At 35.5% G+C, this 25,247-nt stretch overlaps 3 protein-coding genes across 8 annotated transcripts; 1 reads left to right on the top strand and 2 right to left on the bottom strand.

The window, feature by feature from the left end:
* Positions 1–1,773: 1,773 nt before the first annotated feature.
* On the top strand, positions 1,774–16,808 carry Klp10A (kinesin-like protein 10A). Its single transcript, XM_090177544.1, has 15 exons — positions 1,774–2,050; positions 12,012–12,106; positions 12,191–12,259; positions 12,323–12,368; positions 12,512–12,739; positions 12,808–13,065; positions 13,127–13,289; positions 13,367–13,457; positions 13,553–13,616; positions 13,677–13,986; positions 14,054–14,300; positions 14,361–14,540; positions 14,676–14,850; positions 15,264–15,326; positions 15,391–16,808. Exons 1-15 carry the CDS (start codon positions 2,011–2,013, stop codon positions 15,468–15,470), a joined length of 2,109 nt encoding a protein of 702 aa, XP_090033670.1. The 5' UTR covers positions 1,774–2,010; the 3' UTR covers positions 15,471–16,808.
* Positions 16,809–17,397: 589 nt separating this feature from the next.
* LOC149941130 (uncharacterized) lies at positions 17,398–19,514 on the bottom strand. 5 transcript variants are annotated; one of them, XR_016481293.1, is made up of 9 exons: positions 19,290–19,514; positions 19,120–19,214; positions 18,839–19,053; positions 18,670–18,778; positions 18,482–18,596; positions 18,303–18,412; positions 18,138–18,246; positions 17,817–17,921; positions 17,398–17,514 (listed from the first exon to the last, which is right to left on the bottom strand). XR_016481293.1 is itself a non-coding variant. In XM_090178622.1 (9 exons), the coding sequence occupies exons 1-8, from the start codon at positions 19,372–19,374 to the stop codon at positions 17,858–17,860; spliced, it is 1,059 nt and encodes a 352-aa protein (XP_090034748.1). In that variant the 5' UTR covers positions 19,375–19,514; the 3' UTR covers positions 17,398–17,514; positions 17,817–17,857. The 5 variants fall into 5 exon arrangements, 4 of the variants coding, with proteins under 4 accessions (XP_090034748.1, XP_090034749.1, XP_090034750.1 ...); XM_090178622.1 differs by having other exon boundaries at positions 17,817–17,945; positions 18,005–18,246; XM_090178623.1 differs by having other exon boundaries at positions 18,005–18,246.
* A 2,611-nt stretch (positions 19,515–22,125) lies between these two features.
* On the bottom strand, positions 22,126–23,635 carry LOC149941129 (cyanocobalamin reductase / alkylcobalamin dealkylase-like). Of its 2 annotated transcripts, XM_090178192.1 has the most exons (5): positions 23,619–23,635; positions 23,495–23,588; positions 23,228–23,422; positions 23,008–23,163; positions 22,126–22,739 (listed from the first exon to the last, which is right to left on the bottom strand). In XM_090178192.1, exons 2-5 carry the CDS (start codon positions 23,585–23,587, stop codon positions 22,440–22,442), a joined length of 744 nt encoding a protein of 247 aa, XP_090034318.1. In that variant the 5' UTR covers position 23,588; positions 23,619–23,635; the 3' UTR covers positions 22,126–22,439. The 2 variants fall into 2 exon arrangements, with proteins under 2 accessions (XP_090034318.1, XP_090034317.1); XM_090178191.1 differs by having other exon boundaries at positions 23,495–23,619.
* Positions 23,636–25,247: the final 1,612 nt, after the last annotated feature.

Raw genomic sequence — 25,247 nt, 5'->3', positions numbered from 1 at the left:
CTGCTCTTGGTAGGCCCCTATAGGCTTCAGTCTAGTCAGCCTTATGGATAATGCAGCACTAGTTCAATTATAGTGCCTTTTTTCGACGCCCTCTCATCAAACACTACAATTAAGTAGAGTAAAATTTTCACATCGGAAAAAAATTAACACTCAAAATTTTACTCAATGGTATGCAAAATTCTGCAAAACGTACTATTTTCTGAGGTGACAAGGGGAAATACAATAAGTTATCTTAAAGGGGCTCCAAAGTTCGGTGGCAAAAAAAGAAAGAAAATTGAGCATGTTTTTCATTCCCCCCAACCCCTCACTCGGCCTTGGCAGAGGCGGGCAGAGTCAACCGTAAATTTCGCACTTTACTGACTTTACACACATTTTGCCACCGAACTTCGGAGCCCCTTTAAAGGGGCTGCGAAGCGTAATTAAGTTGGTGTTCAAAAGGAGGCAAATGATCTTACAAAATCTGCGAATCCCCCCCTGACTGTTAACCGTTTATCTGGTATTCTTAATCGTATATCTGGAATTGTTAATCGTATATCTGGAATTGTTAATCGTATATCTGGAATTGTTAATCGTATATCTGGAATTGTTAATCGTATATCTGGAATTGTTAATCGTATATCTGGAATTGTTAATCGTATATCTGGAATTGTTAATCGTATATCTGGAATTGTTAATCGTATATCTGGTATTCGTAATCGTATATTTTGTAGTATTAGTCTTATTATTTTATAGTATTAGAAATTCTACGGCTAGTATTCTATAAAAAATACTCACATTTCACTTTTCCGCCAAATAGTAATGTTTAAACACCAATGTCCAAATAGTAGTGTCGTTTAGCTTGCTTCACTAAAAAAACCGAGAAATACCTTGAAAATTGTTCGATAAATTAACGTTCTGGAACTCTGGTTTTAGGCACTCGTGTACAAAAGACTGAGGCCGTGAGTTGTCATTAATCTAATTAAAGCTGTCATTTTAATTATTTTTAACGTATATTTATATTTTATGAAAATTTTCGATTTTATTGGGGCCCAAAAGTTCACCCTACCTTAGTTAAAATATCCAGGCAAAGAAATGAAGTTTTTTACGTCACTTTTTCGATAAAACAGATTTTTTAGAGTTTCTTTCGTCGACAGTAGACCATCAACCTGTTGTTGGTGCTCATAAATCTTTGCCCCCCCCCCTTGTAGATGCGCTAATGAACATCATGCCCAGGTGGAAGTTAATCCGCCAGTAGGGACTAAAATGGCTATAAAGCAATTATTTTATTATTTTATTTCTTCAAATTTGTTTAGGGTTTAGCTTTATTATCCCTTTTCATATTGGACTAATCTACTTGTTCGCTTATTTTATCCTTTACAATGCAGTTCATAGGTGGTTCCTTTTAACTTTACATTATTTTATAAATCAAAAATCCCTCTATAAATACACCACACCCAGGTTCTATTTCTCTTGAAAGTCCCTTTAAATGTTTCATTATTTTCGAAGGCTTCTACCACTGAACTTCGTAAAGGGTGCTAAAAGAAATTTAATAAATTTAATGCGGAGCTTCTGCCCTCTATGAATTATATAAAACGGATTAATAGTTTTTAAAACAAACTACAGATGGAGCCTTTGTGCTAAAAATTGAATCGTTTGGAAAAGTCGGGCTGATCATAAGATCTTTGCTTATTACTTTATAATATCTTTAAAAATATACCGTTATTTCTATCATATTTGTATAACTTGGCGTTCACGAAGTTATTATTTTTATTGGGAACTTTTTTTTAATTTTTTTTTAAAACAACTATTAAACTTTCAAATTGTTAAAGTAAATTTCCCAAAAACAGTCCAGCCCCATTTCTTTCCAAAAGCAGTTGTCCGTTATCGTTGCATTTCGGATTCCGATGTTTGAATGCGGCGCTTAGGAGTAAGTGTGAATGACGGCTGGGCTGGCATTCGGCAGTTTAAGTTTAGTTACTTTTTAATTAGAAGTTAATTAGGAGGTTGCGCGTTGACGATATTAATTAAATCATGGAGGTTGGACAAAACCTTGATATACAACGTACAGATGGTAAGTGATAAATTTAAAGACGAAATTCGTTGGCTTTAACTTAAGACTTGGCCTGTGTAGGCTTGGCGCCCCAACATTTAATATTTTACAAATGTAAATTTTTTCGAAAGCCTTCCCTTCATTTGCATTTTGAAGCAGTTTTCTAATCGTATTAATAACCATTCTTTGGAAATTGATCTTGGGTGGTAACTACGTAAGTTAGTTTTGAGCGGTTGTGGCTATAAATTGTAATTTCTCATTATTATTCATTGGTAGATGATAGTAGCAAAAATGCAGATAAACATCAAAATGTGAAATACAAAATTGACAAGCATATTTTTTTCTGCTACAAATAGGGTTAGAAAGTACTTCCAGTTTTCCTATACAGTTCTCAAAAAAGTTAACTAGGCTTCTAATATTATAGTTCTAGGGCCCTGATTTTTCTAACTACCTTTGTAAGACTGGATATTTAAGAGTAAGGGCCATGTAGCCTTAACAACTCTGTAAGTCCACCTGTCAGTGATTTTAGTCAAATTCAGGGTATGAGCAAGGCTCTATTTGGTAAAACTAATTAGAATAACAATGATAGTAGTAGGAATAGTCGTAATTGATTTAGTAACAAGGTTTTATTTCATAAATGCCAGGTATGATGTCTAAGCTTAATTTTTATTACTTGAAATTATTAATCACATTATTTTATTGCTAAATATTCTAATGAATTCGTTATCAATAAATCAAAGGAAGTAGGTCTCTTTCAAAAGACTTGGTATTGTAGCTACACGGTTTTATTTCAAGCTGAAATGAAAGTGATTCATGAATTCCAAATGCATTTCTATTCTTAAATTCAAATACGATGCTCCAGACTTGTACCTAAAATATTTCCAAATGTGTAACCTAAAGCTTGTTTTACTTTTCTATTTAGCAAAGTTGATCTAACACATGCGCAACTCTTAGGGGGGGAGATAGATAGAGAGAGAGGGACAATGTTGAAATGTCTTTCACCCTTAAGAAGATAGCTATTTTTGGGTGTTTTCAAAGGGAACTCTGAAGGAATGTGTTCTTTTTTGGGTTAATTTTTTTATCTCCTTATTTTCGCTGTCTGCACTCTGTACCAGATTGTCTGAAGGGTTGAATTGAGTGGAAAGAATTTAAATACTACATAAGCAATTTTTCTCTCTCAAAGTGAAAAGCTCCTGGCAGATTTTATCTATTAACCCTTCATATTTCAATAAATTATAAAATACCAGAAAGCCACAATGTGGAGAACTAGATGACTTTGCTCTTATTATTTGTACGAACGAAATTAGGAAATTAGGGCATTCCTTTTTCTGATTTACATCAGAGCGAAGTCAAAAATTTGTTTAAATAATTCGCGGAACACTCAATGACTTTGCGGTTAGTGGTGAATGGGATTTTTATATAGTTGATTCACTGGGTAGTATGGGATGCCCGTTCCTAGAGTCCATCAAACAATGACGGAGCATTGTTTTAATGCCACGGTGTAAGAAGACCTATTAGAACAAATATTTGGGTTTCCACATAAGGTTGGTAAATTTAGGTATATCTTGCGTTTTTTGGAATCTGGCTAGGCACTAGAGAAGCAGTCATTTTGTAAATTGGCTATCTTCGGTAATAATTATAAAAATTGACCCACTAAGGCTGCGAAACGACCCCCAAACTCCACAAACCGTAAAAATAGACCTTCGCCAAATGAAAGGTGTAGGAGACAAGAGGGCGAAAAAAGACAACATCGCGTTTCGCGTAGGTTGGCTGGACTCGGAGACTGGGCAGATTTTTTGGCTCGTGTCCTGCAAATATCGATTGCGCCATATATTAATCACTCCACCTTACCACGGGCCTTTAGCCGAGTGGGTCAGTCATGTACCCGATAAGGAATTTATTATACAAGTAGCCGTTACAGTCCCGAAATTGCCAGCCTACAAGCCCGGCGCGCGTCAGTCTCATAGGCAACCCCTCCGTCTCTTTCGTAGAATCCGCCGCGTCTAATTCAGTCATTCTCGGCGCGAAACAATTTCTCGACATTGTTTTGATGTCATTATCAGTTGACAGTAAATATACAATTTTTCAATCTTATTTGTCTGGCGGGGGCGGCGCTTTTAATTTAAACAACGAGGTACCCTTTATACGTTTCTCTTAACGTGTCAAGTTCAATAGGTTAGTTAACGTGGGAGGGGCCGCCTTTGAGATTCATCATTGTCTAGAATGTTTAAAAGCGTTTTCTCAGACGCTAATGAAATGAATCTCGTTGACCCCGATGAAAAAGCGCGAGACCCCGCTCCACGGAAAGGGAGAGTGTGCCTTTACGCGTCTACGAATTGTTTTCATTAACTCGTTTTTCCAGAATTACCGGACTATTTACGCCGCGTTATAAATTCAACGCTAATTCGGTCAAAAGTCGAGGTATAGAGATAAAAACGCCTTTGATCGTTTCACTCTAGGGAATAGTTTTTTTTTTTGGGATATTGAGTTTATTTTCCGCGTGTATTCGAGGTGTTTAGTTTCTTTATAAGAAGTTCGTGCTTTCGTTCCCCGAATTGGCAGCCAGTTCGCGCGATACGCCAATGATCTAGGAAGTAATTTAGTATGCACGGAATCGGATATGAGCGTAATCGAGAGATCTCGGAAATCCAGGGTTGGCAAAATCCTTGTTTTTTTTAAAAAGAACAAAAACAATGTTTTTTATTGTTTTAAACAAGATTCATTGTTTTAAACTGTTTTTAAAGCGAACAATAAAAAACACATAATAAACAATAAAAAACTATGTTTAAAACACGTTTTAAACTAATCATTATACTTATGAATCACGAGTAAACTCATTTAAAGAAATATTACGTATCATTAAACGTATTGTCATAAGTGGCATAATTACCCTAAGTGTGTCAATAAGATGAATTTTTCCATGATACCTTGTTTAACGAAATTGACGTAAATGACGTCATTTTTCCAGTGACGAAATTTACGTAATGTGTTTGCGAAGCGGCGTCTGCGGCGCGAGCATTAAATATACCATAAAGAGTACTTGAACGGAATTCGCGAGTCCTACGGTTCTTTGGTCTGTTTAGAACAAGCTCAAATTGAAGATTTTCTGTGGGAAAGGCTCCTATTGGCACACTTAGGGTAATTATGCCACTTATGGTATTATAAATAAACTCACATTGAGAAGAACCAATGAGTACACGCTTATTTAAACGAGCCAAGAATTTCGCTAAGCGTTGTTGACCAACCATTGACGGCCTTAGGGTTTTCGATGCCCCATGCAAATACTACCTAACCCGTAGTAGGGTTTTTAATATAGTTATCATCCTGAAATTTTTGGTCGCATAGAACTAAGAAAAGGGAAAATATCCACATATTGTTTTTAGTTTTGGTTTATTGAAATGTGCACGTCTGCAGTCATAAATCATCACAAATAAACAATGTTACATAAAATAAGATTTTAGGTACCTCTATAATCTTAAAACTTCCATCACGTCATAAAATTTCTAAAAAATCGAGAAAGGGGACCGAAATCCCTTGATTTTTATCTTGGAGTGCCGCCTAGTCGGTTTTAGCCCGATCTGTCCAGACCGGCCGTGTTTCTTGTTACTTAAAACCCGGCACAACCCGACTAAACAGCAACCCTACTTTTATCTCGTGCATAGGTAGTGTCCCAAATAGATGTATATTGGCAGCTATATAAATTCTATTTAAACAAAAAGACAAAATTCAATGCGCTCGTAGGATTTTTGCACTGGTATGAAATTTATGAAATCATATCGAGCCTTTTCAGTCGCTCTTTTCAGAGAATCTTTAAATCAAACTACCGTTATAAATACAATTTACCTTTCTTAGAGCCTTGGAATGGTTTTTTCTACCTTTTCCCTCATATTGAATAACGAAAATCTTACAAAAAACAATGAAAATTTACCTTATAAAAAACATGTTTAAAACAGATAGTTTAAAACGTTTAAAACAAATTGGTGTTTGTTTAAAATAATTGTTTTAAACGTGTTTTAAACACTTGTTTTAAACCTTTTGTTTAAAACTTGCCAACCCTGCGGAAATCTTACTTCATCTCCATTTCGCGGAGATCTAAATTAGTTTTGCTAATTAGTTTTAAGCTACTACGGGTGGGTTTGAAATAATTATAAGTTAGTGATGCCAGCGTAACTTAACGTAAGAAATTAACAATTATTTAGCGTCTGTCGGTATAGTGGAAGTCCTTTAAAACTTTCGAAAATGAAAAATATATAGTATAATGAAAAATCATAATATTAATACTTTTAATGTAAATACTTAAAAAGTTAATAAACATTCAGAGTGCTCTATATGTGAGCAGTCCATTGCAACTTATAGTGAAATTCTTCACCAATTATTGCCTGGCGGTCGCTATGCAGCAGACATCTTTTACGCTCGGGCTTCCGTTGAATTCTAACGTTAAGATATTTATATCAAAAGTCAAAATTAGGCCAGAGATTCTAACAGTAGACCGGTTTCGCCCTTTTGGGGCTCGTCAGTACTATTATTATTATTAATACTTAAAAAGTTTTTTCTTGGAATTTTAGAAATGATATTGTGGCTAAAATAATTGAAGCCAGTACAGGATTAGATTGAGTGTCCACTTCCAAATTAATTTGCAATAACTTCTGGCGTCACGGAGAATCTATATCAACCGATCTGGAATTCGGGGAATATCTGGAAATATTAGGGACAATCTAGCAGACGACAAAAACGGTTTCAGAAAAATAGCCGAAATTAAATATCTAGATTAGGTTATAATGTATTTAATTTAAGACAATTTTTTGGGGTTTTTAAAAAATATATTTGCCACAATTAGTCGGTATTTACCACTTCGTAACACAGATAAGGGAGTTAAATTGTTGACCAAAAAAATCAGGGTAATTCCAAATATTTTATTTGAGTGTAAAGATGTAACAATTAGATATAAATATCAGCAGGGTTGGCATAGAACCAGCCATACCGGTTATAGCCACCTGGTTAAATCCGGTTATAGACATTTGAAAAAAATCCAGATTTTTGTGGCTTTTTTTTTAAATTACAATATGAATAATTTAGTAAATTAATAGTTTTTATTTAGAAATTTAGTTTATTTTTTGTTTCATATTTAGAAACCGGTTTACTTTTACCAGTTTTTCGGTAGGTTTAAAGTTCCAAAGTTCGCTGCCTCGCTTCTGTCATACACAAAAACTAGGGGGAATTTCCCGAGGAAATGAAAAGAATTCAGTTATTTTATATAGTTATTTCGTTTTATTTGTTTAGTTTCTTATTTACGACAATAACTGCAGACGATTTCTTCTTACATAAGTAAAAGGTACTGTTTATATTTTAGCCGGTTATAACCGAAAAAAACCCGATATAGCCGATTAAAACCACTGGTCTGGATTTTTTCATAAAAGCCGGCTTTTTTCCAACCCTGAATATCAGGGAAATGGTTTTCCACGTGTTTGAAAGAGCAGACTAAACCGGAAATAAACAATTTGTTTGACGCCAATTTCCGCCACTGACTTTCGAAATATGTAACCTTTGAACTAATATAGCCCCTGTATAGGCGCCAACTATTGTACCTACAAAAAATACATGCCCGTTAATATTGTAATATTTAAAAAATTTCAAATAGTTCTAACGGTTTTTCTTTTATATATTTATCTACCTTTTCCGTTGAAAAATACGCCTTATCTAGAATCCGGATAATTTAATTAGCGTTAATTTCCGTTCGTAATTAGAATCATCACCCTTATTACGCGATTAATTTCAAACGGTTCCAGCCAACCCACGTTGATAGAGCTTTATTTTTTTGTTCCTAAAAATTACACTTTCTTTTATTAAAAAATCCACCTGTCCCCATCAGTGGATAGAGGCAGATAGCGTACGCATTCGGTATTCTCGAAGCAAACGGTATTTTAATCACGACCCTTCCCGAGATCTCCCGCGTTTAACAAATTCAGTTCCAAGGCCCATTTCGGTTCCCCGCGCGGCGCCTGCAATACCGGGATAAGCCAGTAGTAGCGGATGTGAAGTGACTAATGTCATCTCCGATTCCTATTTCAAGCCCCGCATTTAATTTGAAGCTTTATCTCCTCGGAGTGAGATAGACGGTCTGTTATAATGTCCTTTTCTCAGCCCCCCCCCCTTTTTTTTCCACGCTCTCTATACTAAAATAATAGAGCCACATTGTTGGTAAGGGGGCCCCTAAAACCATTAGAAAATCGACCGACTAACGTGACACTTCTGTTAGGGGTAGGAGACTAGGGACCAATAACGTCGCCAAATTGTCGATTGAGTTTGGGCCATCCGTCGTTACGTATTCCTCGTCTACGTGACGACGATTCGAAAATGTAGAATTGAACTTGGCCGTAATTACGTCAACAGCGTCGACGTTACCTAGGCTCAGCGTACTGTGACCGCTCCTTCCGATTTTTGGGGAAAGGGGCAAACATACAAAAACCTTCAGAATGTGAATGACCGTCGAGTCCCTTCTCCATCTCGCTCATCCAACCATAATCTAGATTTTTTTTCATTTCGTGATGTAATTTATTTTGTTTCTTTTTTACGTAGGCTCGCTAGATTTTTCAACCCAAAAATGACCTGGGATAGTCCCCGGGCGTCATTTCGTAGCGTAGCTTTGTTTGTAATGTCTCTCGCTCTCGCTGGTTTTAAATATATTCCTTTTGTTAAAATATTTAAACGCGAAAGGAAAGAAATAATGAACCCTGATAATTATAAATTCATCGTGACAATTCTTAGATAATTCTCTATGAATTAGATAAGCTTTTAAAAAAAATAGACTTAATAATAACGTTTCCTTGGGGAAAAACATTTTTTCTTCTAAGGTCGTTAAAAATAATAAAGTATAATCTCCTCGCGCCTAATTTTAAGTTAGACACGGTTAATTCGGGTTTTTTTTTTCGTACGATTTCTTCTCTAGCATTGTCCTTTGTTACTTTTATCCCGGGCACGAACAGATGTAACTCGTTCGTGATTTAGTCGTATATATTTTTTGGGTTTAAAAACAATATACGTGTAAAGCGAAAACAAGGCATAGTTTTCTCTCAAAACGTGCTTATTTTCCAATCCGCTTTTGCGAAAGAAACGGCAATCGGAATCTTCCCTCGCTTTTTACCATCCTCCCGGTTTTGTCGTCCCCTCCCCATCTTTTTGTCTCCATCTCTTTCTCTGACTCATGCCGTATGCCTTTAGGCCTGTTATTAAATGTTTTTCATCCCCTGCCAAGCGATACCGCGCCGAACTGGGGTAGATAAACTTTTTTAGAAACAATTTTTTCTCCTCCCGTGTCTACCAACAACGTTGTTATTTATCCTCAATTTTTCATCTGGTCTCCTCCGCAGCATCCGCGGAATCCCGTCTCTTCTTTCTACTCGGTCGTTGCTATGGAAACCGATCCCTAGACGATGCAATTTTCTTTTTGACGTTCCTCGAGAAAATGAAATCCGTCTTTACGTTGTTAAGGAAAGGTTTTTAATAGACATTAATTTGGAAACGATTAGGCTTTTTCGTTGGCATCATTATTACTTAATTACGATGTTGAGACGGAAAGAACTATTATTTTTTCCGTTTCTTAATTTGCGCTTCAGAGTGGAAATGAAACAGGTTTATCCAGTTGGTTCGACTTGATTAAATAAATTCTTTGTTGGCCCAAAAGAGAGAATACAAAGAGAAAGTTAAAAGAAAGTTCTCTTTTCGAAACCCTTCTTTTATTCAAAACGTATTATTAGTTGTAAACTGTTTTCACGCCTGGCCTCGAGGGAGATCGGTTCGCTCGAGTTTCAGATTCACGTCAACTTTTTTTTGTTTTCATTCACTTTCTACAGAATCGAGTTTATCCAATTCAGTCTGTCTTTAACTGATGATCGGTTTACATTTAACTTCAGCCGCTTTTTATTTTTACCAAATGGGCGTATTTTTTTTAAACCGGTGTGTCAAACGTTATTTTGCCAAAAAAGGGTCCCAGTCTTCCGCGAGTACTTGAGTCTGGAAAATACACCGTGACTGTTTCGTATAAGGGACTTTCCTTTTTGGTCGGATTTAAAATTCTTCCTGGCGTTGTTTTTTTACGACCTTAACCCACATAAACGCCAGGAACGTGTTTCCATATTATCTTCCACTTTGGCAAAGTGAAATCTGCCAAAAAACGCCACTGGTGCCACTAGAATTCTATTTTCCATCGTTCTTTTAGCATTATTCTAGCGAGGCAATAACTACCTACGCCCAACGCAACGCGATATACCTATATAGTTTGTATAGCTTTCTTTTCCACCTTTTTTTCTCTTTCATCATTTTTTAAAAAGGCTAAGCGGTGGGATGGGGAATATACAGGTAGTGCTCGCCTTTTATGGCAAAATAGGCGGGATTCCGACCACGATCAATGTTCGTGCGGGGCTATGTTGTTTTCCTCAATCTGACTACGTTTATTTTTATATTTTTTACCGGTTTTCTTTTATATTGACATCTTTATTGTCCTTTTACGTTAGTTAACATTGCGCGTTTTATACGTACAATTGTATATTTTGAATATTTAATTTTTTTTGCGGAATCGGTTAAGAAACCAAAAAATCCCACGGATTTGTTTATAAACAATTTTAAAGGGTTAACCACACTATGAGATACTCCCTCTTGAAAATTGCCAAAATGTAAAGAGCCATACAAAATTACTAACCCACACTTTTCTGTAAATTACTTTTCCAAACCTTTCTTTGATTAATATCTTAATTACGGGACGTTCATTTAGATTTTTTTGAGATAAGGTATTCTTGGAAATATGGTCATTTTATTATAAAATCTTAGTATTTCCTCAATTAATAAAATGACAAATAACATGGGTATTATTGGTAATTGTTTTAAATATTAATCTATAAAAGTAAAAACTCTGTTTCTGTCATAAATCTAAAAGGTTCGTTTTGGACAGTCGCTTACAAACAAAAAAATGTATTTATTTCTCAATAAAATAAGCTAATGAACTTTTGATACTTGAAAAGAGGTCTACATTTAATTCTACTCAAGCTACATTTAAATACAATGAGTATTCAATTGCTCTGTTTAAATATTGCTGATAATTTTTCTCTTTGTACACCAAAAATAAAGATGTTGTACAAATATAATTTAAATTTTGATTTCCTGAAATCATCGAGAGGAAGTGTTCATCTCCCTAATCCGATAATGTTATTTTCGTGAAACTTGTACCTCACGCTGATTAATAAATAAATAAATCAATATTCCTATGCAAATTAATTTTTATATTTTACATCAGTAGGCGAAGTGTTAAAATTTCAGTCGGAAAACAGTGTATACTTCCGTGGTTTGGCAGGAAACTTTTCTAATAAGATATTATATTTCTGTTAAGCCTTATTTGAACAAAAATGAACAAGATCTGTCCAAAAATGTTAATTTAATTTTTTAATTTTAACTTAAAACATACCTCATATTTTTTTAAATTTTGGTGATCGTTATTAAAAATCTGATTACATTACACCAGCCTTAATCTAAGCATCAAACGAACTAGTAAATTTAACAATTTTTTGTGAAAAAGCAATTTACCTATGCTTGTTTTTTATTTAAAACCTCGACTGGGAGTTCTATTTTAAGGAAGTAAAAATTGATGAAGTTAAGGAACCATTTAAACCTGTAAAAGGGGTCTAGCTTTTTAAATGGATAAGAAAATAAACCCTATCCGTTCCAGATCAGTGATTTTTTCAGGGGTCTTGCGCCAAAGACTGCCCTGTTTAGTTGCTAATTTAACTTTTCCTCTTGGGGGAAAGACGGGGAAAAAATCTAGCCAAAGTAGTAGTTTTAAATGTATAATTGGGTTTGTACTGATGGAGAGTGAAGCTCAGTTTTAAGGTTTCTCTTTTTCTCTTCTCGAACGTTTCCATTTTGTAACGCTATTCAGGGACTCCGTGACTCCTTTATTCTAAAAATTGAATATTTGTTTGTGTTTCCTTAACAGGTCGGGTCCATTCAGCAGTCATTACATTTATTAATCCTGAAAATCGTAGTGTTACCGTTGAATGGTATGAGAAAGGTGAAACTAAAGGCAAAGAGGTGTGTTATTTTTTCATTTATTTCCTCAACTCTAAGCCTGCCCTGTTGTGGAATTTGACGTTGCTATTTTTTATGATTATGTAGATTGAATTTGATGCCGTATTCTCTCTAAATCCAAGTTTAGCTGAAGGTCCCAGAACTTATCCTAGAAAGGTTAATTTTTAATACTAATATGGGAAGTTTTTTCAGTTGATCTAACATTTTTTATATTTAAAGGGGGGAAGATCAGTACTTGGAGCATTACCGGCTCAACCAGCAAGAAGTAAAATAATTTTTACTAATGGTATTGGTTGATATCAGTATTTATAATTGTAAATTGAGGTATTTAAATAATTATATTGCTAGAAACCAATACTGAAACAATCGTTCAATTAGGATAGTGTTTTAATTACCATTGTTTTTTAGATAATATAAGGCTAAGACCATCGGGTCGTTATATCGCCAATGGTCACAACAACAACACTCAATTAGAAACTAGTTATCAGAATGCTTCTATAGTCCCACCCTCAGCTCCGACTCAAAACATAATGGCACCTCCGGCACCACCACCTCCTGTGGGACCTTTACTACAACCCATACAGAAAAATGGAGCTTCAGCTGCAAATTCCAATGTTGCGGGCAACACTGCGGCTTGTAAGCATTTACTTTTAAAGCTGCTAACTAAAATGAGAAATAGCAAAGCTTACTCTTTCAACGGTTAGCTCGACGACGTTCAAATGTGGTTAAAGAAGTTGACAAAATTAAGAAACAAAGGGAAGAAAGAAGAGCTTGTCAGGCAAAGAAAAAAGCGGAACAGATGGAGCTTATGAATATTGATCCAGGCAATCCTAACTGGGAGTTCTTGAGCATGATTAGGGAATACATGAATCAAATAGAATATAGACCAATTACCCATAACGACCCTATTCAAGTGCAGCAAATTACAGTAGCTATCAGAAAAAGGCCGCAAAATAAAAAAGGTTTTCTAATAAATTTCTTAATTAATACAATAACTTAAATCTAATATAATGTAATTACTAGAGCTCCAAAGGAAGGAAGTAGATGTAGTTTCAATTCCTAACAAAGAACACATTATAGTGCACGAGCCAAAGTTTAAAGTAGATTTAACAAAATACATGGAAAATCAAGTTTTTAGGTTTGACTATGGTTTTGATGAAACGGCGGATAATGAACTAGTTTATAAGTGAGTTTTGTTACATTTAATTTTTTGTATGCCCTAACTTGATAATCAATTCATTATGATTAATTTTAAATGATCAGGTTCACGGCTAAACCATTAGTTCAAACAATTTTCGAAGGTGGAATGGCAACTTGTTTCGCTTATGGGCAAACCGGGAGTGGAAAAACACATGTCAGTTAAATTTTATTTATAAAGTTTGCGTTATGGTTGATTTCATATATTTTATATTAATCATACTTATATTCAAAAATTGTTTACTTTCTTAGACTATGGGTGGAGATTTTACAGGAAAGTCTCAAGACTGCACAAAAGGAATCTACGCTTTAGCTAGTAAGCATTTTGAATATGCCAATTGCGGAACATGACATTAATTTAATTATTACTAAATAGCTAAGGATGTATTTAAACTGCTCAAGTCCCAGAGGTACAGAGGCGAAGATTTGGTAGTCACCGCCAGTTTCTTTGAAATCTATAGTGGGAAAGTGTTTGATCTGATGAATGCGAAAGCCAAATTAAGGGTCCTGGAAGATGGCAAGCAACAAGTTCAAGTGGTTGGTCTTCAGGAGAAGGTTGTTGATTGCGTAGAAGAGGTTCTCAAGCTTATTCAACAAGGAAATAGTGCTAGAACTTCTGGTCAAACTTCGGCAAACCAACACTCTTCTAGATCACACGCTGTCTTTCAAATTAATCTCAAGAAAAGGTATTCTAGGCCTAATTTTAAATTTTTTGAAGTGTAGTTTTTATAGTTTCTATTTTTTATTGATTAGAACTACAGGTCGTCTCCATGGTAAATTTTCGCTTATTGATCTGGCGGGAAATGAACGAGGAGCTGACACTTCCAGCGCCAATAGGCAAACAAGAATGGAAGGAGCTGAAATTAACAAATCTTTATTAGCTCTGAAAGAATGCATTCGCGCTTTGGGACGTAAAGGAACGCATCTTCCTTTCAGAGCTAGTAAACTAACCCAAGTATTGCGAGACTCCTTTATCGGTGAAAACTCTAGAACATGCATGGTACGGATGACTTTATATAAAACTAAATTTTCCGATTTTAACATACAATTTCTTCAATAGATTGCGATGATCTCACCCGGTATGTCATCGTGCGAACACTCCTTAAATACGCTTCGTTACGCTGACAGAGTTAAAGAGCTAGGCGTTGAAAATCCTGATACACTTAAAACATCTCCTAATGATGATGATGATGATGAGGAAATGGCAACTCAACATGATGATTTAGCTCTACTAAGATCGGTTCGCCTTTATTATTTTTAAATATATTTATTAATCAGCTAGGCTAATACCCAAGGCACCACCCTAGGCCTAAGTCATCTAGTGACTTTGATTGCCTAAGCACATACTGACTGATTAGTATTAAAATATTTTCAGGAAGAGGAGCTTCCTGCGGATCTATATACATTCCATGAGGCCATATCTCATTTGCAAGAGGTAGAGGAGGAGGTGTTAGATCAGCACAAAAGTGTCATCGATATGACTGCTAAGTGGACAGAGATGGACAACAGTCTCTTAGCTATGACAAATGAAGTGGACTATGATGTGGATGGTCAGTTATCAACCTTTTCTTTATCGCCTTTCTTTAACCATTTGTGTTTTTTTTTGAGGAAGGGTAAAATTAATTTTATTGTCGTGCTATTTTTTATAGATTAGTAATATCATAATAAAAGCCTTAGAATAATGTCAAATCAGGGTGCTCTTTTCTATAGATTAGTAATATCATAATTAAAGCCTTAGAATAATGTGAAATCAGGGTGCTATCTTTTATAGATTAGTAATATCGTAATAAAAGCCTTAGAATAATGTGTAATCAGTGTGCTCAAACCATGGTTTAGTCCTTAGGAAAATTATCTTTGTAGCCTTCCCTTTTAATTAAGCTTACACATTAAAATTAGGGTATAATTTTTCTCTGCGTTAAATACTAGCATGAAGCGATTATTACAATTATTTCGCTCTTTACAGCTTACGTTCAACAATTGAAAGACCTATTATCAGAGAAAATTGAAGTTCTCTGCAATTTCAAAGGTAATTTTTTTATCTTCATATTTTTTCAATGTGAAACAAAGAAAAATGTTATATTGTACCTCAGATAAAGTGACTGGTTTTGGTCAACAATTGGCTGAAGAAGAAACCATAAGCAAGAACATGAAGCGACCTCCCCATAAATGAAATATTCTCAATAGCGCTCTCTCTTCTTTAGATTCCTTTTTTTTTTAACATACTACTCGGTTATTGTTAATGAAAAGATATTCACTAAGCTTTTTTACAACTGGTAAAACAATTACATTTAGGTTAAAGACAACAAATACATAATAAACCCGATAGTTAACCGCAAATCAAAAAAGGTTTGAGCCGGTATTTTTATGTAAAATTTCTTCAAAGTAAGTGAAAAGTCGTGTAAAATAATCCAATAAAAAAGTCCCCTGTAGAATTTTAGGCCACTTTTGAATACCAAAAACAAACTATTTACCAGCCATCTTTTTCCTAGCCATGTAATTTTACAAAATGTTTGCCTGGGGTATAGTTGATAATTATAAAATTAATTCTATCGCTGTTTTGCCAGTGTTTTTGCTGTGCGTTGCTATTAAAAAAGACTAGCGTTATAGGTTTTCACACATCAATCTTTAAGATGAAGTAGATGGTATAAAACTTTGTACATTTTGTAAATATAGCTAACCTTAAGATAGTTCAATTTTTTTCTCCTAATTTTTTTAATGTACAGATGAAACGTAATTTTTTTTAGTTTCAGGAGGTGTTTTAACAAGGGGTAAACAAAAGCTCATGCTTTCTGTCGCGAATTTATCAGGTTACCAACTGCATCAACTAATTAAAATTTTAATTTGTTTCTTTTGCATATTTATGTGTAAATATTTTTGTTTGTTTCGTACACATCAAAATTTATAATTGCTTCCACTTCTCTAAATTTAAAAAATATTTATGAAGAAAAAAAAGGGACACATTCCCCCTGCTTTTCAAAATTTAACAGAGGCCTTAAGTAAAGTTTTTGTTAGAATCCCTTCGTTTTAGGAGGATTTTGTTTAAGGCTTTCCATTGTATGATGCAGTTGGTTGGTATGTATTTTTTTTTTGTCTAGTCTTTGATATCAAAGTACTAAAAATTAACCCAAAGAATTTGGTCTCCATTTATTTTTATTATACAATAATTTTAACTAGTGGCATTTTGGAATTTAAACATTTCCCACTATTTGGTATTTTTAAGTTTAACTTGACCAATCTAAGGAGTAGTCCAAGGTGAATGTTAAAGTGTAAGGATGGGGTAAAAACATTACTCCGTGCCTTTAATTAAATTATTAAGCAAAAATTTCCTTTAGTTTAGGATCATTTATATGATTACTTAAATGTATGTATATTTGGGACTCAAATGAATGTGAGAGAAAATGTAAAATATTCCTTTAGGAAATTTTTAATGAGTGTCAACTAAACTTGTAATATTGTGGTGCCAATATGGTTGAAAGAATTATTTGATCAGGACCCTTTGAAAGAAAGACCGTTTTTTAATGAATCGTTTCTTTAAGAGTGTTTGACTTTTGGGTAACAGCGAAATGTTTTCAAAGGGAGCTATCAAATACGCATATGGAGATTGAAAAAATTATCATTGCTGCTTCATTTAGGCAGCTGATAAAGAAAAAATGAGTATAAAATTTTGGAGAAATTAAATAGTGCTAGTTAAAAACGGTTGATAAGGGTATTTACTACCAGTCTCAATTCTAAATCTTTGGAAATCGTGGAAAAAAATATAAATTTCGAATATTTGGAGCAGGTTGTGTTGATCAAATTGGTTTGTTTCCTATATATTGAAAAATTTAGGCGTTTTTGTGTATCTTGTTTAAAAACGTGATCGCCCTCAAAAGTGTTTTGCCTTTTTAAAATTGTGAAAAGTCTTGTTTTATCTCATTTAAAGATTTAAATCATTTAATTTAACAAACTTTAGTTTTTTCTTAATTTTTTTCTACCAATAAATTTGTGCACAATGAAACAAATATTCTATACAGATTATAAATCATTTATTTCGTTATGTTTATGGAACAAAGAGTGTTCTTCTTTACTTGCCGGTTTGGTGTTTATATCTTGTTCATTTGGATGGTCGTAATATATCAACTCTGCTTCTAACAAATTTGAAATTTCATCTCCTTGGTGAAGCTCCTCATTGACCTCGTAAAATTCTATTTTTGCCTGGTAGTTATTCTTCGAAACTGAAATGTGATCATTACCATTAGGAAATTTTTGAGGGAATACATTCAAAGTTTTTACCATGAGCGTGATAACCCGGTTGGTATAACGCAACACCAGTATAAAACAATGAAATCAGTATATAAATAAGCCCTTTACTCATTTTTGGGTTCAGATTGATTATTGAATATTTTAATTTGAGCCAATTTGTAATATGTTTATAACAAACTACAAGTGTCTAAAAGTCAAAAGTACAATTTAGCAAAACTTGTTTAATGTAGATGTAGTAAGGAATATTTTTTAACATTCAAAATAGTTTTGTTACATTTAAGTAATTCAGAACAATTTTAGTTAATTTTCCATCAGCTATTCATCAAAATTTCGCTGTTCCTTTAAAAGCAGTTGGACAGTCCCGTTGCGTATTTTCCATCTTCTTATACGTTTTATGGATTTCCTTTACAATGTAATTATAAATAGTGTGGCTGTCCAATAGACATTACAATTATTACCTACCCAAAAGTTAAGGTGAAATAGATAATTTTCGGAAACACACAGAACAGATTATATAAGAATATTAACCAAATTTCAGTAGGTGGTAAAATTTTATGGACCAGAACTGTATTTAGAATCACTTCGATTGAAATACCAAATGGAATTAGATCATCCTTTATAAATTCCAGAAAGATCAGTATAGCTTTAATCAAATCCCGTTGATCCAATAGGTTTTGTGGGGAAATCCACCAACTCTTAAAACTCTGAAAAACATAGATATTAGTTCAGGCTTTTGATGTCCAATTTTACTAAAACATACTGCATTTGTGCGTTTAGTAGTGTATTTATAATGACATATTTCACATATATCCAACATGGAAACTTTTAACCATTTTTCAAGACACGATTTGTGTATATACGCTAGGGTACCTAAATAATGAGATAAAATTATGACCTTGAGTATGTTTCACAAAAATTAAACATATCTTATAATTGTACCTTTGCAAAAACAAGGTGAATTAGTTAAGTCATCAGTTGAAAAACAAATTCTACATGTCTTTAAGGAACTAATTACTATGTTATCTTGCATAGGAAAAAATCCCTGTTCTTGGATCTGGGTGGAAGGATATTAATTTAGTTAGCCCTTAGCTGCCCTATTTCTGAATTTTTAAAATCATTGTTGTTACGATGGAATTCAATGTTTCATGGTTTTCATTCCTGCCTTTTGAACAAACTGTTATAAGTATAGATTCAATATTCGCGACTTTCCATTTTCTAATTTTGCTTTTCCAGTATCTAATAAAGTAAGTCAGTTAGATCCCCTTTTTCATTCATGAGCTTATGATAGAAACTAACTTCATTGTATACATTTCCCAAATGTGTAAAAGAACGAGCAAAAACATCCAAAAGAGAAGGAATAAAAATAGCAAAATGTTTTGTTTCAGGTTAAAAAATACTGCCCATAATTGGAAGATAAAGTATAAATGGGTGTAGGAAACCCATATTATATCGATAATTAGTTGGCCAACATCTGCAATGTTATTCCTATCAGTGATCCAAGAGGAAATTCCCTACAATTGGAAATTATTTCATTGATTCTAAATCATTGTTTAGTAATAAAGGTATACTAGCCTTACTTTGTACGTGATGAAACAGTTGAAATTGGCTCCACAACACTGGCATTTGGTTATATTTGATGTTACTACAAGTCGAACCAAGCATTCTTTGTGATCTGTAAAAGATGACCAATAGTTATACAAAATGTCTGTCAGCTATAGCGGGAGTCCCTTTTGGTACTTTCTCGTACATTTGCATAGACATACGGATATCAAGTTTTCTTTGGTCAAGCAAACGGGACATGATTCTAAATTTTGAACATCAGAATTTTCCATTATGTATAGGGTAGTCCCAATTTTAACTAATATTTAAACGTTTATGATTTTGAATTTTTAAAATAAAATGCCGAAAAAAATATGGTGGTGTCATCATTTTCACACATTTGAAATTCGCGCGACGCTTTAACCACGGCCAACTTTGACACTCGCACAATAGCTGCCAACCCATTCGTTGGTTGAAGCAAAGAGTATTTGAAGTTTCTATGTTAACCTACGAACAAAAATATCTCTCGGCATTGAGCGCCCCTAGCGGAAAATTATTTTAGAATAGTTTTGGCATTGAAGCCAATATAAAAACAAGCGTGGCGCTAAACGCCGATAATTAATAGCGGGAAAATCCTTGTGCATGGAAATTCGGCGAAGGGGTTGGCCGCTATGGCACGAGCGTCAAAGTTGGCCGTGCACTAACGAGCGCGCGGTTTTTCAAATTTTAATCTTTTTGCCCAAAAACGTGCAGGGAGAACTTAAAAGGAGACATCCCGAGGTTTTTCTCCCCGATTTTTTTTTCAAACTCGGGGGGTTAAGTAGACCTTCATGTACCTTGAAAGTTCCTAAAGGGAAAAGTTTCAATGCAAAGAACCCTCTTAGAGGCTCAGAAGATTGAATCGCAGATTAAAATCGATTAAACAAATAAAATAAACCACGAATGCAAAAAATTATTATATTCATTTGAAACGTTTTATTAAAAAATTAATTCATATGTAACAAAGTATATCCCAACTTGTATATTACAATAACACTCTTTCAGATATATATATTTTTATTTGTCAATCATTTTTATCAATATACAATATATATATATATATATATATATATATATATATATATATATATATATAATATACATAAATTATAGTACTTAGCAAATTAAATTCTAAATATTGATTTTGTCACAAGTAACAAAAATATCAGATCCATCACTCTTATTGAACATTGAAAACAATATGATATACATATTTCCATTGCAAACATTTCAGCTACCCTTCATGCTGGCCAACTAAGGCTCTGCTGCTTCTTAAGCCAATGTGTAGGGCTTAGGGCTGAATGGTACCGGGGAACCAGGTGAAACCCCGTTGTAACTAGCCTTCCACCCGGGAGGAGGACTACCGAGTGGTGACCTTTTACTTTCCTCCATAATCGTGAGATGGTTCATGGATTTTAATAACAAACAAAACCAAAATGGGAAAGGGTCTGCTTCCAGCAGCACCCGGCTTGACGCGGGGTCTGGGTCAACATCGGATGCTACCCGATTATCGAAAACTGCGCAACGCAATGCACGACGTAAGGCTGCAAAGCTTGCTAAGAAGGCGGTTCAGCCACCCTCGGGTAACAAAGAAACCCCTTCAGAGGCTCAGGTCGGAGGACTCCAATCCCTCCCCTGAGTCTTACCAATCTGCGGTCAAAAAGGCTAAGGAGCATCTGCTTCCTATGTCCTACAGTGATGCAGTATGGTTGCTTGGCCATTGTAAAAGATGGCTTTCCAAACAACCCTATCACAGAGGAGGAAATGGAGAGTTGACGGTACACCTTCGGGTGAACCTCTCATCAGCTTTGAAGGAGGCAGGTTTTTCTGCCTACACAGGGGTGAATAGGGGGCTTTTTAAGTCCTTAAAAATCCTAAGACCCCAGCGCAGCATGAAGTGTTGCAAGGAAACTCTGCTACTGAAAAACACCACCGGTAAAGTAGGCTCAGAACAACCCACAGGGGAAGAAGCGAGTGGTCTGGCTGATGATGAGGGTAGGGTTAGTCCTGTACCAACGCCCTTATCCGGCGAGTAACCCAGCATCAACACCGGCAACGGTGGGTGAGTATGAGAGTGATTCATATTAATCTGCATCACTGCAAGGCAGCCTCGGCAGTTATCTGTCGAAGGTTTGCTGTGGAGGGACTAGATGTGGCCCTCACCAAGAGCTGGAAGAATCCTGGGATTCAAAAATGCAGGTACTGTATACTATGTCTACCAGTCTGCTGAACCTAGGGCATGTATTTTGATTAACGCTCTTCCTTTTTCACTATACCATTCTAGGGACCCTGCCACCATAAAAATCATCTCCTTGTCCCCTTCATCACAGGAGGTTGCTAATCTGGTGAACCAATGTGAAAGTATGGGCAAGAAGCTTGTCATTGGATGTGATGCCAATGCTCACCATATGTAGCATGGGACAGCAGTGACTGCAACCAACGTGGCGTAGACTTAATGGAATAATTGGTTGGTACTAAACTACATTTTCTTAACAGACTGGGCTTTTTCAGGTCTAAAACGCTGGAGCTGCACAATACAAAGGACCTCTGGTGCTAGGTTGGGCTTGACCCTACCACCCAACCCCTACTAATATAATATAGGATAGTCCTAATTTTAACTAATATAAACGTTTATGATTTTGAATTTTTAAAATAAAATGCTGAAATTGAAATAAAATATGGCGGTGTCCTCGTTTTGGGGAATTTGAAATTCGCGCGGCAGGATCTCACTAACGTGGTTTTTCAATCTTTTGGTGAATTTTTTAAGATGGAGAAGAGCAATAAACAACTTAAGCCACGCCTCAAAAACGTGTAGTGAAAACTTGTACCAGTGTAAATTGTAAAAAATAAAAAGTTTGAAGGAAAGAACCCTCTTAGAGGCTCAGAAGATTGAATCGCTGAGTAAAATCGATTAAACAAAGAAACTAAACCATGCATGTAAAAAATTATAAAATGCATTTGAAACGTTTTATTCAAAAATTCATTCATATGTAACAAACTATATCCCAACGTGTATATTACAATAACATTCTTACAGATATATACTTTTAGTTGCCAATCAATTTTATCAATATGCAAAAAATAGCTGATACATTTAACAATTATAAAAAGTGCGCTTTTTCTGACTAGGATGATAATACTGAGCAAATTCAATACTAAATAATAATTTTGTCACAAGTAACAAAAATATCAGATCCATTACTCTTGAACATTGAAGACAATATGATACATATTTTCATTGTAAACATTTCTTTGATGTCTAAGGCCTTTGGCCAACACCATAAGTTTGTTCTCAAAAAAAAATAAAAAATTAAACATTTCAGCTATCAGTTTGAACAATCTCTTCAAGAAGTTTAAATCTATCTTTAGGTTTAGTATTAAAATAGCGGATTTGTATAGGGGAATAATGTTCTTTAGTCCCAAGGATGTTCCTAAATGAATGATCTTTCCAAGAATAGTTAAATTGTTCAAGTAGCTTAATTTTTAGATCATCATCAGGAAGTACATCAATAGCTTCTTTTTTAATTAAGGGGGCATAAGCAGCGTTTCTGAAGATTATGATAGCTCTTATGGCAAACCATCCTCCATACTTGGGATGAATACATACACCGTACATTTTCTGTTTGAAAAGTTCAAAAAATTAGTTTCAAAATGAATAGCTGTTTCTATAAAATAACGTGGCCTTCTTGTTTAAATGTTGCTCTTACTTTTACAAGTCTTAAGAGCTAGGGCTACAGTCGTGAGGAATATAGATTTTTCCAGCTCGCTAATATACTAATAAAGCTGTGTCTTATGACGTAAGAGCAACAAATTCTATTTTTTACTTTTTATTCATTTTATTTTATGGAAACATCTATTGTCACTTTTTTTAATATAATTTTCCACACCTCATTTGAATTCCAAGGATCATTTAAAACATTAGAGCGTTGGTAATAATATGATATACCACTGATGTGAGCAGCAGTTTGTAATAAGGCCTTAGGTCTACGATTTGGTAATAATTCAAAATCATGAAGTACTTCGGGACTCCAAAAATTAAATTCCTGAAATATACAACAGATTGAACTAGGATTGTACTCCTAGATTTATAAATAAGGAAATTATTACTTCTTTTATTTTTTGAAAGTATCCAATCATACATTCGTCCAATGGATCTCGAAGGCTTTCTAATGTGTTATTTCTGACAAATGGTAAAAATGTTTTCTCAAACATTTTTGGTGTGCTAATTATAACAAACGCTAAACTATCTGGATTATAAGGAAGTCTGAAAATTGGTTCCACAGTTTCATTGTAATGGCGAATCTACATTGAAGGAGGAAAAGCTATTAAACAAAAAGGTATAGTTCTCAATGTGCAAATTTTCTTACAACTTACAAGGAAAGATGAAGATTCAAATCCATTTAAATTTAGTGAGTCTGTTAATTGTTTTTCTATACATCTGTATTCAGATTCTGATAATTTAAACATTCTAGAATCAAGTGAAAAAATTTTATCCAACTTTTATCAGTTGATAGCAGACGCAATTTTATTTAAGAACAACAATTACAACACATGGTTTCAGCCAATGAGGTAGAATAAATAGAGATCCAAATACAAATCCGCCTTCCAGGACCTATCGTTACGTGGGACAGTGTTTGTTCAGTTGAAGAGTTAATCGAATCGTGTTGGCGCCACCTATCATGTTATTGAAAAACTAAACATTAATGTATTTTGCAAAAGGGTCTGCTTATAGAAACAGATGGCGCCAACACGATTTGATAAAGTGGAAACTTAAGCCTAATTATCCTACTCAAATAAAACGTGTCCCGCGAATCCCAGATTTGTTTGTATCTCTAGTTCATATTCTACCTCATTGGTTTCAGCAGCTGCAGGCATAGAGATAGAAAAGAAATAGAGGGAAGATTACCGCGTTAAGGCAACCCTGTTTTTGACTTCGAAAATTCATCCCCCCCACGCATGTATGAAAGCGGAGATGGGCAGAATTTGCAACGCCATCTATCCTTCCTTTGTTTACATCAAATGACAGTTGATTTTCCAAAAGGCATAATGTATTTCATTTCACCGCGCGTCGATGGCGTCACGTAATCTGCCCATCTCATGGCTTCCTACATTGGCGAAAAGGGGGTCGACACTCGCGGTCAACTTCGCCAGATACAATAGTGCCTCTATTTCTTTTCTATCTCTATGGCTGCACTGCCGTCCAAAGCACAAAAGCATTAACGACCAAAACCAAAATATGGAGAAAACCCGCGAAACTCAAACTTTCTTTGCCTTAAGATACCCCAACTTACTTCTTTCAAGTTTATATAGTAGACTTGGATTTTCAACTCAAATTATATTCTGGTACTAAACAATTTACAGGCCAAACGATATTTCATAAATATCATTAAAACTAGAGGCCTGCGCCGATCTGATATGGGTCGGCGGCGGCGTTTGACCCAAAATATACCGGCGGCGGCGGCTTACGCCGGCGTTTAGGCCTACGGCGACGGCGTCTTCAGCGAGGCCAAAATGACCGGCGGCGGCGGCGTAAGCCGGCGTTTGTATAAATTTTAGAGCTATTTCTTGTAGCGACAGTTTAAAAAACACGGCCCACGAGGGGTCGGAGTGTGCAATAACTGGTGGCTTTACCGGGGAGTCGGGGTCCGGCTCTTGTAACCCAGCACGGGCGGTGGCGCACTGGGAGATGTTAGCTCCGTCCAAATGGTCCTATCTCCACCTCCGACTTCGGTCCGGTGTGGGCTGGTAACTGGGCTTCGGCCCAAGCTAACGGAGAGGGGCCGGGCAAACTGGCCGTCTCGGCGGATTGCGTTGCCTGCTGTGGGGCTGCGGGCCTCCGTATGAGGGCACGGCGCCCATCTCCCGGCCTTTTGGGGTTCCACGGGGATTTCCGGTGCCAGCTGTGCCGGGTTATGCGGTCTGCCGTGTGCCCGCCCTTCCCCTTTAGGCGCTCTTTCCAATGGGCTAGGCTCTCTACCTTTCTAGGTAGGGTGTCGGCTGGCGTTGCCAGAGCATCCGCTCTTATTCCCACTGCTGTGTGCGAAGTGGCGCGTTGGTCGGCCCATTGCTGCACCTTCTGCTGGGTTGAGCGGCTTGCGTCGAAGGTGCTACCGTCAGTAGTAGGGTT

Source organism: Leiobunum rupestre, chromosome 6 (genome assembly GCF_980474605.1).
Source record: "Leiobunum rupestre chromosome 6, qqLeiRupe1.1.hap1, whole genome shotgun sequence".
Classification (NCBI taxonomy): Eukaryota; Metazoa; Arthropoda; class Arachnida; order Opiliones; family Sclerosomatidae; genus Leiobunum; species Leiobunum rupestre.
The sequence above is the reverse complement of the archived record's forward strand: the minus strand, read 5'-3'. Positions and strand labels throughout refer to the sequence as shown.

Coding starts and splice junctions, on each gene's coding strand:
- Klp10A (XM_090177544.1), top strand. CDS start 2,011: ATGGAGGTTGGACAAAACCTTGATATACAACGTACAGATG. Junction 12,260..12,322: donor CCAGAACTTATCCTAGAAAG/GTTAATTTTTAA, acceptor TTATATTTAAAG/GGGGGAAGATCAGTACTTGG. Junction 14,541..14,675: donor ATTTAGCTCTACTAAGATCG/GTTCGCCTTTAT, acceptor AAATATTTTCAG/GAAGAGGAGCTTCCTGCGGA.
- LOC149941130 (XM_090178622.1), bottom strand. CDS start 19,374: ATGGAAAATTCTGATGTTCAAAATTTAGAATCATGTCCCGTTTGCTTG. Junction 18,779..18,838: donor TGGGAAATGTATACAATGAA/GTTAGTTTCTAT, acceptor TTACTTTATTAG/ATACTGGAAAAGCAAAATTA. Junction 17,946..18,004: donor TATTTCACCTTAACTTTTGG/GTAGGTAATAAT, acceptor TACATTGTAAAG/GAAATCCATAAAACGTATAA.
- LOC149941129 (XM_090178192.1), bottom strand. CDS start 23,587: ATGTTTAAATTATCAGAATCTGAATACAGATGTATAGAAAAACAATTA. Junction 23,164..23,227: donor ACTTTCAAAAAATAAAAGAA/GTAATAATTTCC, acceptor TGTATATTTCAG/GAATTTAATTTTTGGAGTCC. Junction 22,740..23,007: donor ATCCTTGGAATTCAAATGAG/GTGTGGAAAATT, acceptor CTTTTCAAACAG/AAAATGTACGGTGTATGTAT.